General features: G+C 50.9%; 2 protein-coding genes across 8 annotated transcripts in view; both read right to left on the bottom strand.

Moving 5' to 3' along the window:
* The window catches only part of LOC116453317 (myosin-3-like), a 28,930-nt gene extending 20,186 nt beyond the window's left edge, over positions 1 to 8,744 (bottom strand). Inside the window, exons 1-5 of one of the 7 annotated variants that reach the window (XM_032128610.1) lie at positions 3,236 to 4,990; positions 2,964 to 3,016; positions 2,246 to 2,453; positions 940 to 1,083; positions 703 to 859 (exon numbers count right to left, since the gene is read on the bottom strand). In XM_032128610.1, coding sequence (XP_031984501.1) covers positions 703 to 859; positions 940 to 1,083; positions 2,246 to 2,449 — 505 coding nt within the window. In that variant the 5' untranslated portion in view covers positions 2,450 to 2,453; positions 2,964 to 3,016; positions 3,236 to 4,990. Of the gene's footprint in view, positions 1 to 702; positions 860 to 939; positions 1,084 to 2,245; positions 2,942 to 2,963; positions 4,992 to 6,331 lie in introns of those variants that run through there. The other 6 variants (XM_032128609.1, XM_032128611.1, XM_032128614.1 and 3 more) reach the window with 6 other exon arrangements.
* A 378-nt stretch (positions 8,745 to 9,122) lies between these two features.
* On the bottom strand, positions 9,123 to 14,252 carry LOC116453324 (protein SCO1 homolog, mitochondrial). The gene is made up of 6 exons (XM_032128620.1): positions 14,076 to 14,252; positions 13,892 to 13,982; positions 12,968 to 13,165; positions 12,002 to 12,094; positions 11,773 to 11,888; positions 9,123 to 10,082 (listed from the first exon to the last, which is right to left on the bottom strand). Exons 1-6 carry the CDS (start codon positions 14,250 to 14,252, stop codon positions 9,954 to 9,956), a joined length of 804 nt encoding a protein of 267 aa, XP_031984511.1. The 3' UTR covers positions 9,123 to 9,953.
* Between the last annotated feature and the right edge of the window lie 15 nt (positions 14,253 to 14,267).

Consider the following 14,267-nt stretch of genomic DNA (forward strand, 5'->3'; position numbering starts at 1 on the left):
TACCTGCAGTCAGAGAAGCTGTAGGGAAAGTGCTGGTTCTCAGCACTAACTGTGACCTGGTGTCCATCGGGGGAATGAAACAAAATCTCTGCAGGCGAAACGGAAAATGTGCATGGTCTGCTCTCCTCCTCTCTTTCCCTCCCTATACTCCACTTTTTGTCTTCTCTCCTCCTCCTGTGCTCCATCCTGCACTTGTTTTTGCTTCTGTCTTTACCATTCTTTATTACGTTTAATATAGGACGGGACTTTATTCAAATTAAAACCATGTATTTTGGTGACAGTATTTCTACCAGCTCTATTCTGGATCTGCCTGCTGTTGCTCAAAGCCACGTGCAGGTGTGCTGCCCAGGGACTTCCCAGATAGTGTGTCCTGTCCAAATGCAACTGCCCTTTGCAGAGGTCCCAGTTATGCTGCTTAGCTTAGTACTTAGACCAGAAATACAGATAATGTGCAGCACAACAGTGCTTCAAAAATAAAAAAAAATATTTCAGGAGATGGGGAAAACCATCTGGAGCTGGTTTTGCATCAATTAGGGTTGAAAATAAAGACCGAGCAGATAATCTGCAGTATTACACAGACCAAGCACTCTGCAAAAGATGGCAAAGGTGACGGAGCCATGGCAGTATGGAATGGCACTTGGCACAAGCAGTGGTTCTGACACACTTTTTTACTCTGAGTCTGGTCAAAATAGAAAAGCTCACCAGTCAGCATGAACTGATAGGCATTGTCAGAGATGGAGAAGATGTGTGGAGGGGCCTCCTGGCGCTTCTTGCCTCGGTAGGCCAACACCACCTCTGGGTTGTACACCGGCAGCCACTTGTAGGGGTTGACGGTGACGCAGAAGAGACCCGAGTAGGTCTGCAGGAAAAAAGTAGAGGTGGCACTGAAGTCCAGCTCCTGCAGCTGTATTTTCTCCTGTGCCAGAAGAAGGAACTTACATAGATCATCCAGGACCTGTAGCGGTCCTTGAGGTTGTAGAGGACGGCAGGTTCGTGCAGATGGGTCAGCATGGCCACATCCTCAACTCTGTCAAACTTAGGTGGGTTCATGGCATACACATCATCAGGTTTGACAGCAACTGTCTATAATTCAGAAAGAAAGAGTGAACTTTGATTCAGCAACTCTTGACAGTCCTGCCACAAACACAGAGAAGTAATAACATCTCTAAGGCTGCTCTAATTCATATTTTTCTTTCTTTTTAGCTGTGCTAAACAAGATATGGCAATTTCAAGGCAAACACTGCAGCCAGCCAGGAACTCTACAACACTGGTACATGGACAGGATGTAAATTTACTGGAATTGCTGTGACCACACAGACCTGCATTGTGCTGGACCAGATCTCTCACCACATTATCACTGCTTATTAACTTTAGGTCTCTGTTGCTCATGGCTGTAAGAGCCTGGGGCACATCTGCTGGCCAGCCAACCTCCCAACCTCCAGAGTTCCCATGACAGTACCAGAGAGCCAGGACACAAACAGCACAAAACTCACCAACAGCAAATCCATCCTTAGGACAGACTTTTTCCACTCCTGCCTGTGGCCATTCCCAATTAAAGAAAGGCTCTGTCTCTACCAAACAGCACTGTCTGCCAGGCTCACACTGTGGGGAACCATCCTGTCACACAGCCAGAGCCCGTGGATATGTTGTGGAGGTGGCACGTGTTCACAGCTGGCAGCAGCTTAACTCAGCCACTGCTTTCTAAAAGCCTTGTAGCACCTACTGCCAAGATGTTGGTCATGGTGGCTCTTTGAACTGCTGCAGTTATTCTTACAAAAGTTATCAGGACACGAGCTGCTAAGACATTTCAGCGATTTGGAAGATTAACACCTTGGAGGCTCCTCTGGGAAACTGCAGCCAGTGACACTGACAATTTCACATGCAAAGGTGACTTGCAAAGTATCTGTCTGCTCAGCTACCAGTAAAGGAAGGAATTTATGAATGGATATGACAGTGTTAGCTGAGAAAGTGTTAAAAACTAAGTTAAGACCGGCAAGGCTACGATCCAACCTGGTTTAGAGCATTGCCTGATTTTTAAAGCCCAAACCAAGAATAATTGTCCAATGAATACTTTTATCCCACCATCCAGAGCTATACTTTCCTGTGGAGGCTCAGTCAGAGGACAGGGGGGAGGGCAGGGCAGATTTCTTGCCTGTGCTAGCCTTGTGCTTTCCATGTTCATCCCCAGCAGATGCCCTGGGTCCCTCAGCAGGGCTGGGAGAAGGGCCAGAAGGAATGCACTTACTCTGCCATCCTCTGTCTCAACAGTTATCTTCCCATCCTGTGCAGCCTTAATCTTCCCCTTGGTGTACTCCACCTCGGGGTCAGCCACAAAGCAGTAGGTCTTGGCATCAAAAGGCTGATTCTGGGCTTCTATTCTCTCCTTCTCGGATTTGCGCAGGTACGGCGCGGCCTCGCCAAAAACCTCCATGCCAACGTCTCTGCTCATGGCTCTGAAAGACAGACCCTGCTGGGCTGGTCCCCTGTGTGGTGTTTAAGGCAGAGTGGAGCTGAACATTCACCAGCCCTCCCCAGTTGGCTGCTCCGAGCTCACCCCTCCCAGCTCTCAGGTGTGTGAGGCGAGGTGTTGAGGGAGATGTTTGCTTTTCCAAGCTGGAAGGTACAAAGGCAAAGTGAAGAAGAGCTACCACCCTTCATGGCCCCAAGGAAAGGAGATCTGTGTCCAAAGGAGGAGGAGGGCTCCCTCCAAAGGATCCATGTAGTCCTGAGAAAAAGTGAAGCCCTGAAGATTATTTTTCTTCTGGTTTTTAATTTCTTTTAATCCATTAACATGGAACCTGTCCTAGTCCTCTGGTGAGCAGCCACAGTGGGCAGGAATGGACACGTGCTGTGGCTTGTTGAAGGAGCTCATGCAGGGGCAAAAACAGGGACCTACCCACAGTGAGCACAGGAGAAAAGCCAGCTCATGCCAGCCTGTTAGTTTTCATGCTTCAAATCCTCACCTGAACAATCAGTCAACACAAAGCAGGAAGGAATCAGCTGACATCTCGGATCTCTGAAAGAGAAACAGTCAAAGGTCACACTTCAACTAAGCTACAGCCTCTCCAGAGGCCCAACACCTCTCACTTACTGCAAGTAACTGTGCCCGTTGAGGGCCAGAGTTCACCAGAGACCACTCCTTCCCTGGCCAGGGAATGGCCCAGCGGGGAATCTACAGCAGAATTCCCACCACAGTGCTACAGCCTTGAGAGACTCCAAGCATGAGGAACAGGACCTGTGGTAGGAGCCCTCTGTCCCTCCGCAGGTCAGTCACAGCATGGCCCCGAGCATGGCCAGGACATCAGGAGCCACCAAGTGCTTTTTTCCTGACAGCTTTTAAAGGCTCAGCTTAGTTCCCTTGGTTCAGCCCCTTCCCTATATTTGGAAGGAAGGGATCGACACTCCCGCCTGCTCACCAATTCTTGTTCATTTTTTGCCATATACAGTGTGTAAAGAAAGGACATGCTCTTTTCTCCCAATTTTGGTAACTCTGGGACCTATCTGTGTTTTGTAGGCTTTTCTTTGGTGGGAATTTCCTCTACTAGGAACATGCTCTCCTGCCAGCTACGACCACAGCCAGCACTTCACTCCACTCTCACCAACATGTCAAACAAATGATAGCACAGGAGGGACCTGCCTCACCACTCCTGCTCAAGGGTTGCCTGGGCAGAGCTGCACAGTGGTGAAGGAACCCAAACCAGCTCTGTATAGGGTGGAGAGCAAGGCCACGGGAAGGAAAAAAAGGATGAGGATTCATGTAGGATCAGTTATGGCAGTTCTTGTATATGCAATTTCTACCACTGCATGGGTCAGGGAGGACAGGATGAGAGGCCATGACTGAAACTCAGTGTGACAAACCATGGCAAAATAGAGACTGATCAGAAAGAACAGCACCCAAATCTGGCCAGCGGTGGACAGTTCATGAATGTCAAATCATGAATACACTACACAAGTTTAGCTTCAAACACAATTTCGGCTGCCCACAACGTTCACTGCCCTTGCTGCCAAAAGCCCCATCACACCATGCTGAGCAGGTTCTTAGATGTGTGACTGCAATTCCCACGTGAGAAGGATACTGGGAAAGTGGGCTTTGAACTGAGCTCTCCCAGTCCCAAACGCTGTTTGATTGGTACGGAGCAGCCAGGCAATGGCTGGCAGGGCAGCAGCTGGCAGGAACAGTGGGAGCCTTCATGCACAGGTGGAGTGAGCTCCCGGTGCAGGAGAGGAAGGGTCTCCTCCATCCCAAGCCATTCTGGCTGTTCTGGTCATCTGTCACTGTTCAGCAACCCCTGTTTGCTCTCTATACTGCATGGACCCTCACCCAAGGCTGCAGGACCTGCCTTCCCTCAGCAGAACAAAGCCAACAGGACTTGTGTGAAGCCAGAAGCCCCCTCCCTTCCCCCCAAATAGCTCCTGCCACCTCCCACAGCACCACTCTGAGCTGGAGCAGCCTGGGACACCTGCAGCTGCTGCTGCAGCACAGGGGATATCACCCTGTCTTTCGGACACAGTGGCTGACCCTGTTTGTGTTGGCCCAACGAGAGCTGACCCTGTGGGCTTGCAGCAGAGTTGCTGTCACTAGTGTTTTGAAAAACATGTTTCATGTTGCCCTTAATTTCATTTAAGGTCACTAAAAATGGACACCACAGCCACATATCTCATGAACCATGAATTCCTAGAATCCCCCTAAGCCCGGAGGATGAGGGGAAAGCTTATTTTAGCACGCATCCCTTGTGATCGGCCCTTTGAACTCGGCACAGTGGATGTACTGAGAGCAAAAAGCTGAGGCACACCAGACCAGTGAGCAGTTTGGGGCTTTGTCCTGACACCAAACTGCCACTGTAATTCAGACAGGACACTTCCTACTCCCAGGCATGCTCAAGGCAAGAGGGCTGGACCTCACCCACACAATCACTGGGGTTGGAAAAGACCTCCAAGATAAAGTCCAAGCTGTGTCCCATCCCCACCTTGTCACCCAGCCCAGAGCACCGAGTCCCATGTTCAGGCCTTCCTTGGACACCTCCAGGGTCGGGGACTCCACCACCTCTCTGGGCAGTCTGTTCCAGTGTTTGACCACCCTCCCCAGTCAAGAACTTCCTCTTGATGTCCAACCTGAACAGCTTTAGACTGTTTTGTCTTACCCAGTTCCTGTTCCCTGGGAGCAGAGCCCCACCAGCTGCATCCTCATGTCAGGAGTTCTGGAGAGCCACAAGGTCCCCCCTGAGCCTCCTCTTCTCCAGGCTGAGCCCCTTTCCCAGCTCCCCCAGCCACCAGTAGTGCTCCAGACCCTCCCCCAGCTCCGTCCCCTTCCCTGGACACGCTCCAGCTTCTCAATGTCCTTCTTGTCATGAGGGGCCCAGAACTGGACTGAGCATTCAAAGTACCTCAGCAGTGCCCACAACAGGGGGATGGTCACCCTCCCGGTCCTGCTGGCCACACCATGGCTGGTACAGACCCAGCTGTCATTGCCTTCTTGGCCACACTGCTGGCAAAGTCCCCACACCCAGCTGTGGAAGCAGAACAAAGAGAACCCTCAGGCAGCAAGAGCCACTCTCCCGGTGTTCTCTTGCTGGTTCAGGTGCCCAGGTGGGAGCAGAGTGCAGGAAAACAAGTGGCACTGAGCAATGACCCACGGCAGCTGCAGATACATCTGTTGCTCTGTGCTGCCAACATCACTGCAGACACAGAGCTGTCCTGAGGTGAAGGTCACGAGGGTGCTGTCACCACGAGCCACATTGCCTTGCAAGGCTCTCTCATCCCATCCTGGTGCTGCCAGGGAGCTTTTATTGCTGCCCTTCATTCAGAAAAGGGCACACTCATAGCTCAATGTACCCCTGCAAATTAAAGGTGGATTTACTGGTTGGTGTCTATCTATTTTTGCACAAAGAACTTCGGGAGAACAAGGAGGTTTTGTAAGCTGCAGCTGAGTAAGTTCCCTGGCACGCTGAAGGAACCTGCTTTATTAAACTAGTAATACACAGCTTAAAACATGGAATGAGCTGGCTCTTGCACAGAGACAGGTGCAATCATTCCTGCCCAGGTCTCCCCAGCACAAATCTTCACACTCCCAGCAACATGTACAACTGATGCAGAGCTGCTAGAAGTCAGGGGCTAGACACTCCACCACCAGCACAGCTTCCTTTAAAAAACACCCGTTTCCACTTGAACCAAACTAAACTTTAAAATTCTCTTCTGGAGGCAAATAGCCAGCTTTTTGCCTTTCCTTTTAGGCCACCAAACCTAAGAGCAGTCCAGTAAAACTGAGCTGCTTGTCTTTTCATGTCTAAAGTAAGGATTGTGGCCATTCCCGCTGCAGCACAGACCAGCATACCTGCTTCACTGAGTATAGACTTGCTACCCCAAGGCTGGGGAGCTCCTGAGCAGCCCCAGCACACAGCCACAGCTCCTGGATGCTCCAGATGAGTACACTGCTTCAGCAGGAGGGGCTGGAAAGCCTTGGTTGCTACCAGCAACCTCAGTGCATCGGGACAGGCGGTTCCCAGCTCTGCTTGACTCCTCAGCAGTCCATGCATTGCTTGTTTTACCTGACTGAAAACACATACTGATTTGCAGAGAGGTAGTGAAGAGCCCAACTCAATGCTCAGCCTACAGCTCCACCCTGCAGTTCACTGAAGACCATGTGAGAGCCTTTATTCATCCCAGCTGCTGGCTGTGGGCTGATGGGAGCATATCTTCGGAATGCCGGGTCAGTGCTGGGTCCATGCAAGTCTGACCAAGTGAGAAAAGGCTCAGAAAATGTAGATATCTTCAAAAACACTGGAGAAGGGGAGAAAGAGCAACAGTATCTCCAACCACACATGACCTTGACCCAAGCTGGGGATGAGGAAGACTTGCTTACTTCCTCAGGCTGTGAGCAAGGATTAAGTGTCTCTGGATGGTGGCAGGAGAATGCTGAGTTTCAGACAGGTCACTTCATCACTGAAGCTCAGTGCCACCATCTGCAGTTTCTGAAGGGCTCCCATGACAGCAGCTTCACTGCCCCACAGCCTGCAGTGCTCTGCAGGGCTGGCCAACAGTGATGCTCAGCCTGCCATTGCCAGAATGCCACCAAACAGGGCTGGCTGGGGCTGTTTTTATCAGCACTAAGGAGCTTGAGCCCTGAGTGTGTCCCAGCTGAACCCGTGTCAGCAGCACTACACTGCTCACCCCAGGGGAGGAGGTCTGGGAAAAGCAACAGGGCTGGGAAGAGCCTGGAGGGATATAGGGCGTGGAAGCCAGAGCAGAGCAGACATGAGCAGAGTGACAGCCACATGGCCAGGTGTCAGCTCAGGTGCACCCTGCCATCTTCCAGGCACCCCACTGTTGCCCCCAACTCTGTCCCATGCCTTGGCCTCAATATTAGGTGTTTTGGTGCCCTCTGCACAACCTGCTCTGACCTGTACTTAAGTCTGCTGTGCCTGCAGCAATCCCCTTTGCCACCTTTTTGTACCCTCAATATCCAGGAACTCAATATCCTGAGACACAAAGGCAACTTCCAATCCTGGAGCCACCGCAACAGGCAGAGCAGAGCTGTCCTGAACACTGCAGCCTCTTCCCTGCCCTCTTCACTGTCCCTGCAGCTGGCCCCTGAGCCAAGCTGGCTGATTTGTGCTTTGGCATGGCTTCAAAGTGCTCCTGAGGTTGTTTTTGTCTCAAAGAAAGTGCTGGTACAAATCTGCACCGAGCTGAGCATGTCTGCTGACAGCTGGGCCAGCAACTGAGAAGCACCCGCAGGCCCAGACCAGCAAGATCCTCAATTTACCAACGCTTGGAAGCACAGGGGCTCAGCTGGCACAACCAGGAATGGGAGTTTGTTTGGAGGTGGCAGGTAAATCCAGCACAGTGGGAAAATACCAGCCCTGAAATGGTCCAGCAGTCCCTTCCAGGCCCAGCAGGCTGCTCTGGCTGGGGACAGACAGCACCATCATTCAGCTCCACCACGGGCCCACAGCAAACACGGTGTGAACACGTACGGGCCAGGCAGGGCCCCTGCCCCAGCACATGGAACAGACCCTGTGCATTCCTCAGGGAGCAAATCCCACCTGCCCATCCCGACTCCCTGCTGTGACAAAGTGACAGGACCTGTGGCTGTGCAGAGACCAGTGGGTGCTGACCAACCTCAGCTCCCAAAACCACCTGCCACAACACTCCTGCGCCCTAGAGAAGAGGCACAGTTTGAGGAGAATCTGAGGTCAAGATGGTGAGGGCCCTCGAGCTGGTCATCATGTACAACACAAGGAGAGGATGAGGGAACACGGCTTGCCCGGCCTGGGAAGGAAAAGGCTTCAGGAGAACCTAACAGCAGCCTGAGGAGGTTGTCGAGGATGAAATCAAGCTCTTCATCGTGGTGAAGTTAAAATGCTGGTTGAAATGGTAACTTCAAACTGGATATAAAGAAAAATATTTGCTTTAGTTGGAAACATTGTTTTTACACATCTAGAGAGGTTGTAGTCTCCACCCTTGGAGGTTTTTGTGCCCTAGCTGTTTAAAATTTTGAGCAACCTGGTCTAACCCTGTAGTTGCCCCTGCTTTGAGCAGGAGGTTGGACTACAGACCTCCCGAGGGTCCCTCTTATCTCCATCATTCCATGATCTGGACTGAAAAGGCAACATGGAGCTTTTGTAGTTGTTTTAAGGCCACAGCCTCTACACCTCTTCAGGCCCTGATTCTGCCCATGCTGGTGCTGAGAACATTCCTAAAACAGCCAAGCTTCACCCATGTGGCTTAAGTATCACTCATTAGTTAAGCTCCTCCATGGGCTATGCAGGCAGCACATGAGGAATGTGTTGCCTTCCTCGGGTAGACAAAAGGGGCCGATCCTCATTCCTCAGACATCTTGTCACTAGTCCCCAGCCTGGGATGGCAGCAGCTCTTCAGTCGGGGTTATGGATGCCAGCCACTCAGAGGAGATGCTGCTCTCCACTGGTATTTTCCAGTACAAGTAGGCTGGGCCTGGGTGTGCTGTGGGCACACACAGCAGAGCTCTGTGGACTGGCCCCTGCCAGGAGTGTGCCCTGTCCTCCCTGTCTGTGGGGTACCCAGGGGTCCCCGCTGGCCTTGGGGAACACAGGTTCACCTTGCACAGCACCAGTCAAACCTGACTAAGGAAGTAAAAATATATATTGCCTACAGAAATCAATCTTTATTTTCAAATGCTGCACTGCATAAAATGTATCTGCTTGCCAGCCCTGTGCATAGACACAGCCCCCCTCCACCCTCCCCACTTCCCTGCTCAGCACAGCACAAGCAGAGCAACTACACACACCATCACTTACACCAGAAGAAAAACCTATTTGCAACCCAATTCTCTTTTCCTGATAAGTGAACGGTGTTCACCTCGAAAAAAATCACCAGAAAAATACATTTCATTTCTGCATTCAGTTGAAATGATCAGGCTCGCTACAGGGCTGGTCCCATGCGTGGAAGCTGCCGGTGCTTTCAGTGCTCTTCACCTTCTTAACCTGGATAATGAAGCACTCAAAGCTCCCCTGCCTGTAATAGTGCAACTGCCTCTCCCAGAAGGCAAAACAGTGCAGAGACACCAGAGGGCAGAGCTCCTCTGAGAATGCCATGGCCCCACGGCTTTGCATCAAGTCATTCCCCTGCAGTGACTGTTGTCCTTGCTCATGTCTTGCCAGACCAGCCATTTTTTTACCAGCAACACACGCGTTCTTCCCAAGTGAAAAGTGCTTTCCATTCTTTGCTCCCAACAACGTTTCAGAGAAGTCCCAAATTTCATTCTGTACCCAAGATCTTGTTGGAAATAATATCCATGGGGAAGGCTCTGTAGAGATTTTTGGTGATGGGAATTTGCAGAAACCTGGTTGCCTTTCTTATTTGGAAGAAAGGAGGCCTGCATGACAGGATGTTGAGTGCTTCTGCTTTAACTCCAATGTCCAATCACAGCCAAACCCACAGGTGATGTTCACAGCAATCTTTGAAGACCTTGCATTTTAGGATCTGTATTTTCTCATGTGTGCAGCAATAGAAGCTGAAATCTCAGCGCTCCTCTTATTCTGGCCATAGTAGTCCACAAAGTCACCATCAGGGCCGAGGAGGTACATAATTATTGTGTGATCCACCTGCAGGAGAGCACAGCATGGCTTGGTAAGAGAGACCACAAAATCACAGAACACCAGCTCAGAAGGGAAATGCACGGCAGGGAATGGGACCAGCAGTGGGATACAGGGAAATGCGGGATCGGGAATGGGATCAGGAGTGGGATACAGGGACATGCGGGATCGGGAATGGGACCAGCAGTGGGATACAGGGAAATGCAGGATCAGGAACAGGACCAGCAGTGGGATACAGGGAAATGCGGCACTGGGAGCAGGGCCAGCAGTGGGATACAGGAAAATGCAGGATCAGGAACAGTGGGATACAGGGAAATGCAGGATTGGGACCGGGACCGGGACTGGGACCAGCAGTGGGATACAGGGAAATGCGGGATCGGGAATGGGACCCAGCAGCGGGATACAGGGAAATGCGGGATCGGGAATGGGACCCAGCAGTGGGATACAGGGAAATGCGGGATCGGGAATGGGACCAGCAGGGGGATACAGGGAAATGCGGGATCGGGAATGGGACCAGCAGGGGGATACAGGGAAATGCGGGATCGGGAATGGGACCAGCAGCGGGATACAGGGACATACGGGACGGGGGCGCCCCCTGCCGGCGCACCGAAGCAGCCTCATCCATGCACATCCCGGAATTCCAATTGGATTTAGATCAAACTTAACTCCACTGCACATTTATTTAAATGCCGCTGCAAATCCTGTCTGCACCTAACCATGACAACATCTTTCTCAGCAAAGACACAAAGTTCCGGCGATGGAAGCCATGACTGCTCAGGACTGAAATACAGCCGTGCTCTGAGTTCAGCTGCATTTGAAATGAGACGTCACAGCGACATTTCCAGGACCACAAGTTAAAAGGATGCATTAAATTTAATGGCATTTCCTTCATTGAAATAATGGTTCTCAAAATTTTAATTGGTGGTTTTAATTCAGATATTTTACTTTTGAACTGTTTTTCATTTCCTCTGATGCCCTCAGTTCTCGTAAAGGAAAAAAAAAGGAGATCAGATCACGTGTATCCTCACTCACCCTACCACTTGTACCTGCTTTACTTTTGCAGCCTGCTCAGAATGTGGCAAGGCAGGAAGGCCCCAACAGCAGCTCAGAGCCCTACAAGCAGTCAGTCCAATCACTTCCAGAGAGTAAGATTATGACTACCAAGTTCAGCCTCACTTAAACCTCATTTTCCTCCTTCACACTATTACTCTACATATTTTATTCCCACTTAATTTGCATTAATTAACACGCTCTCTCTTGCAGGTTGTTTGACACAAAAAGAAGATTCCCACAGTACCTGCAGGCAGATATCCAAGTCTCTTGCCAGGAAGACCCCACTCCTTGGTGTCAGTTTGGCAGGCAATGAATTGTTACTCACTTAATTCTCTTTTCTCTCTCTTCCTACTGCCTTAATTTCCCAGTTCCATTTTCACTTTGGAGCACACAGGAGAAGAGCCAGTCAAATGTTACAGATCAGAAAGTTCGACTATTGCCAGGCTTGCTAGCTCCTGTGCTACTGTCTGCATTTCTGGGATTGTTTAGAACACACTTTGGTGAGGTTCTGAGCTTCTAAGATGGCATCGAGGTTCTGACAGCTTAACATACAGATCTTAAACTTAAAGATCCAACAGCTGGTTTTAAAATGTTTATGCTGCTCTTATCCACAGTCCTTCAGTAAGCAAAGGCTCCTTTTACTTACTATGTAATCATTGTCCTCATCCTTGGGGCCTTCGCTGTAGTACACACGGTAGGCTTTAGCCACTTGGTCAATCTGTGCCTTGGTACCAGTCAACCCGATCAGCTTCGGAGAGAATTCTAGATAGAAAGAAGATATTTACACAGTTTAGTAAAAAGAATCCCTTCAAGAAGCTCCTTTTCAGTGCTCTGTATTACATGCTAGGAGACACAGAGAAAGAAAGCAGGAATACCTTTAACATATCTGGCAATGGCTTCTTGGTTGTCCCTCTCAGGATCGATGGTGATGAAGAGTGGGGTCAGATTAGGCAAAGATGGAATTCGATCTGTGACATTAACAATTATTATTTATTTTAGAAAACCAGAAATCATCTCTCATTTCTCTTCAAACAAGCTCATAGCCATGTAACATCAATCCAAGCCCACCCCAAGTGACTAAAAAAAGACCATTTTGTGCAGCTTTATTTCTGTAATTCATGAAGGAAACAAATGCCATGAGATGTGATGCTCTGTGTCTGTGCTGGGAGTTTCCAGGCCCCCAGCCAGAGCCCCTGCCCTGCTCAGGAGGGATGAAAGATTGGCTCTGCTGCAGAAGATGCTGTGGTGTGATGCATGTGTTGGAACACTGGCTGACACAAGGAAAGCACGCCAGGATGGCGGAGCAGGAGGAAATGGGAAGACACAATCCAGGTTCTTTCCTTCATGTTCCAGCCAAAGCCTTCATTTTGGTCTGATTTCCCCCATGCTGGGTTACTATTACCCCTGCTCAGTAATTGTTCAGGGCCTGCAGGCTAAGAAAGCACCCCTAACACAGAGCCTTTTCCCTCCCTCCATTCCACAGCACAGCCACTCTGCTTCAGGAGAGAATCTCATTGAGATGAACAAAACAGAAGGAAAAAAATACTAACGTATATACCTCACAGTCACTTCTTGGCAAAAATACAATGCAATATATTTCCCATAACCTGCCACCATCTTTTTATTCCCAAGTCCCCTGCTATGGAAAGATCAGTGCCGTCGTGCCAGACCCTAGCAACAGGTAGATTGATCTATGTACCACTTAGCAATTAATTCACATACTGAATAATAGCCAGCAGGATTTTGAAAAAAGTATTACCATTTGTGGTATTTTATCAGAATAAACCTGAACCTCCCAAAAACCCTATTTATGGACCCCTAGGACAACTGAATTCCCATACCAATTTCGTCTACCACTGCAATCATTTTCTCCAGTTCATCAGGACAGATGTCAGGGCAGTGAGTGAAGCCAAAGTAGATCAGCACCCACTGGCCAATGTAGTCCTTGCTGGTCCTGGGCTGTCCCTCATGGCTGACGAGCGAGAAGGGCCCTCCCAGCAGTGGCTTCCCAATGCCTCGGTTTCGTTCCTTCTCCAGTTCTACAAAACACAAGTGGGAATCAAACACACCCATGCCACAATGCACAACGCTTCCCAGGCAAGCCTTGGGAGCAGGCGAGTCAGACACGGCTCAGGGTCATGTCAAGATCCACCAACACCTGTCACATGCAAACCCAACGTGCACACACCTTCCAGAAAGCATTCCTTTTGGCCAAAATCAAATATTCCTTTGAAACATGACATTATCTTTCATTGTTATCCGACTGCATTTTTGTTTAGAAAGAAAGGGGAAAATAAAGACAGATATCTAGGCTGGTGTGAAACACAAAGACCAGCACCCATTGAAAACAGAACATACCCTAAAAGCTGCAATATCTCTGTTTTCAACAGTAAATCCATGACAAGGAAATACGTGGCAGCTCCTGCAGGAGAGGGCAAAGCTCACGTGTGGCACGGCAGGAACCCAACGAGCCCACTACACCAGCTCCGTCTCTGCGCTGCATAGCGTGCAGCCAAACACAACTACTCCGACCCAGGAACTTGAAAACGCTGAAGCTCGAATTGCTTTTAATTTCCGAAAATTTTCTGCGGCACTTCCGTAAACGCGGGCACGAGGCGGCCCTGTGCAAAGCCGTGATACAGCGACGGTGCCCAAGCAGGTAAAACACATCCGAATGCAAAACCCATATCATCTGAAGACGAAAAATGCTTCTTCTCAACACGAAACGCTACACCCCCGCCGCTCCCCCCTCGCCCCGCACTCACCCTCCTCCTTGCGCCGCTTCACCACCTTCATGCCGGCCAGCAGCCCCCCGCCCAGCACCACGGTGGCCGCCAGCGACCGCCACGACACGAGCTGCGGGGGACAAGGGCTTTGGTGACTGCTCAGGGCGCAGGGGCGGCCCGGCCCGCCGCCCGCGCTCCCTCCGTCCCTCCGTCCCTCACTCACCCGCCTCTGGGCGCCCGCCCGCGGCCCGCGGCCCGGCGGCAGCTGCGACACCGGGCGGCTGCGGGGCGCGGGCAGCACCGCCCAGCCCCGCACGGCCGGGCCCGGCAGCGGCCACAGCCCCGCGCGGGCCCGCGCCGCGGCCGCCCGGAGCCGCCACAGCGCCGCCGCCCCCGCCATGTTCCCGCTGCCCGC

This window comes from Corvus moneduloides, chromosome 19 (assembly GCF_009650955.1).
Source record: "Corvus moneduloides isolate bCorMon1 chromosome 19, bCorMon1.pri, whole genome shotgun sequence".
In the NCBI taxonomy this organism is placed as follows: domain Eukaryota; kingdom Metazoa; phylum Chordata; class Aves; order Passeriformes; family Corvidae; genus Corvus; species Corvus moneduloides.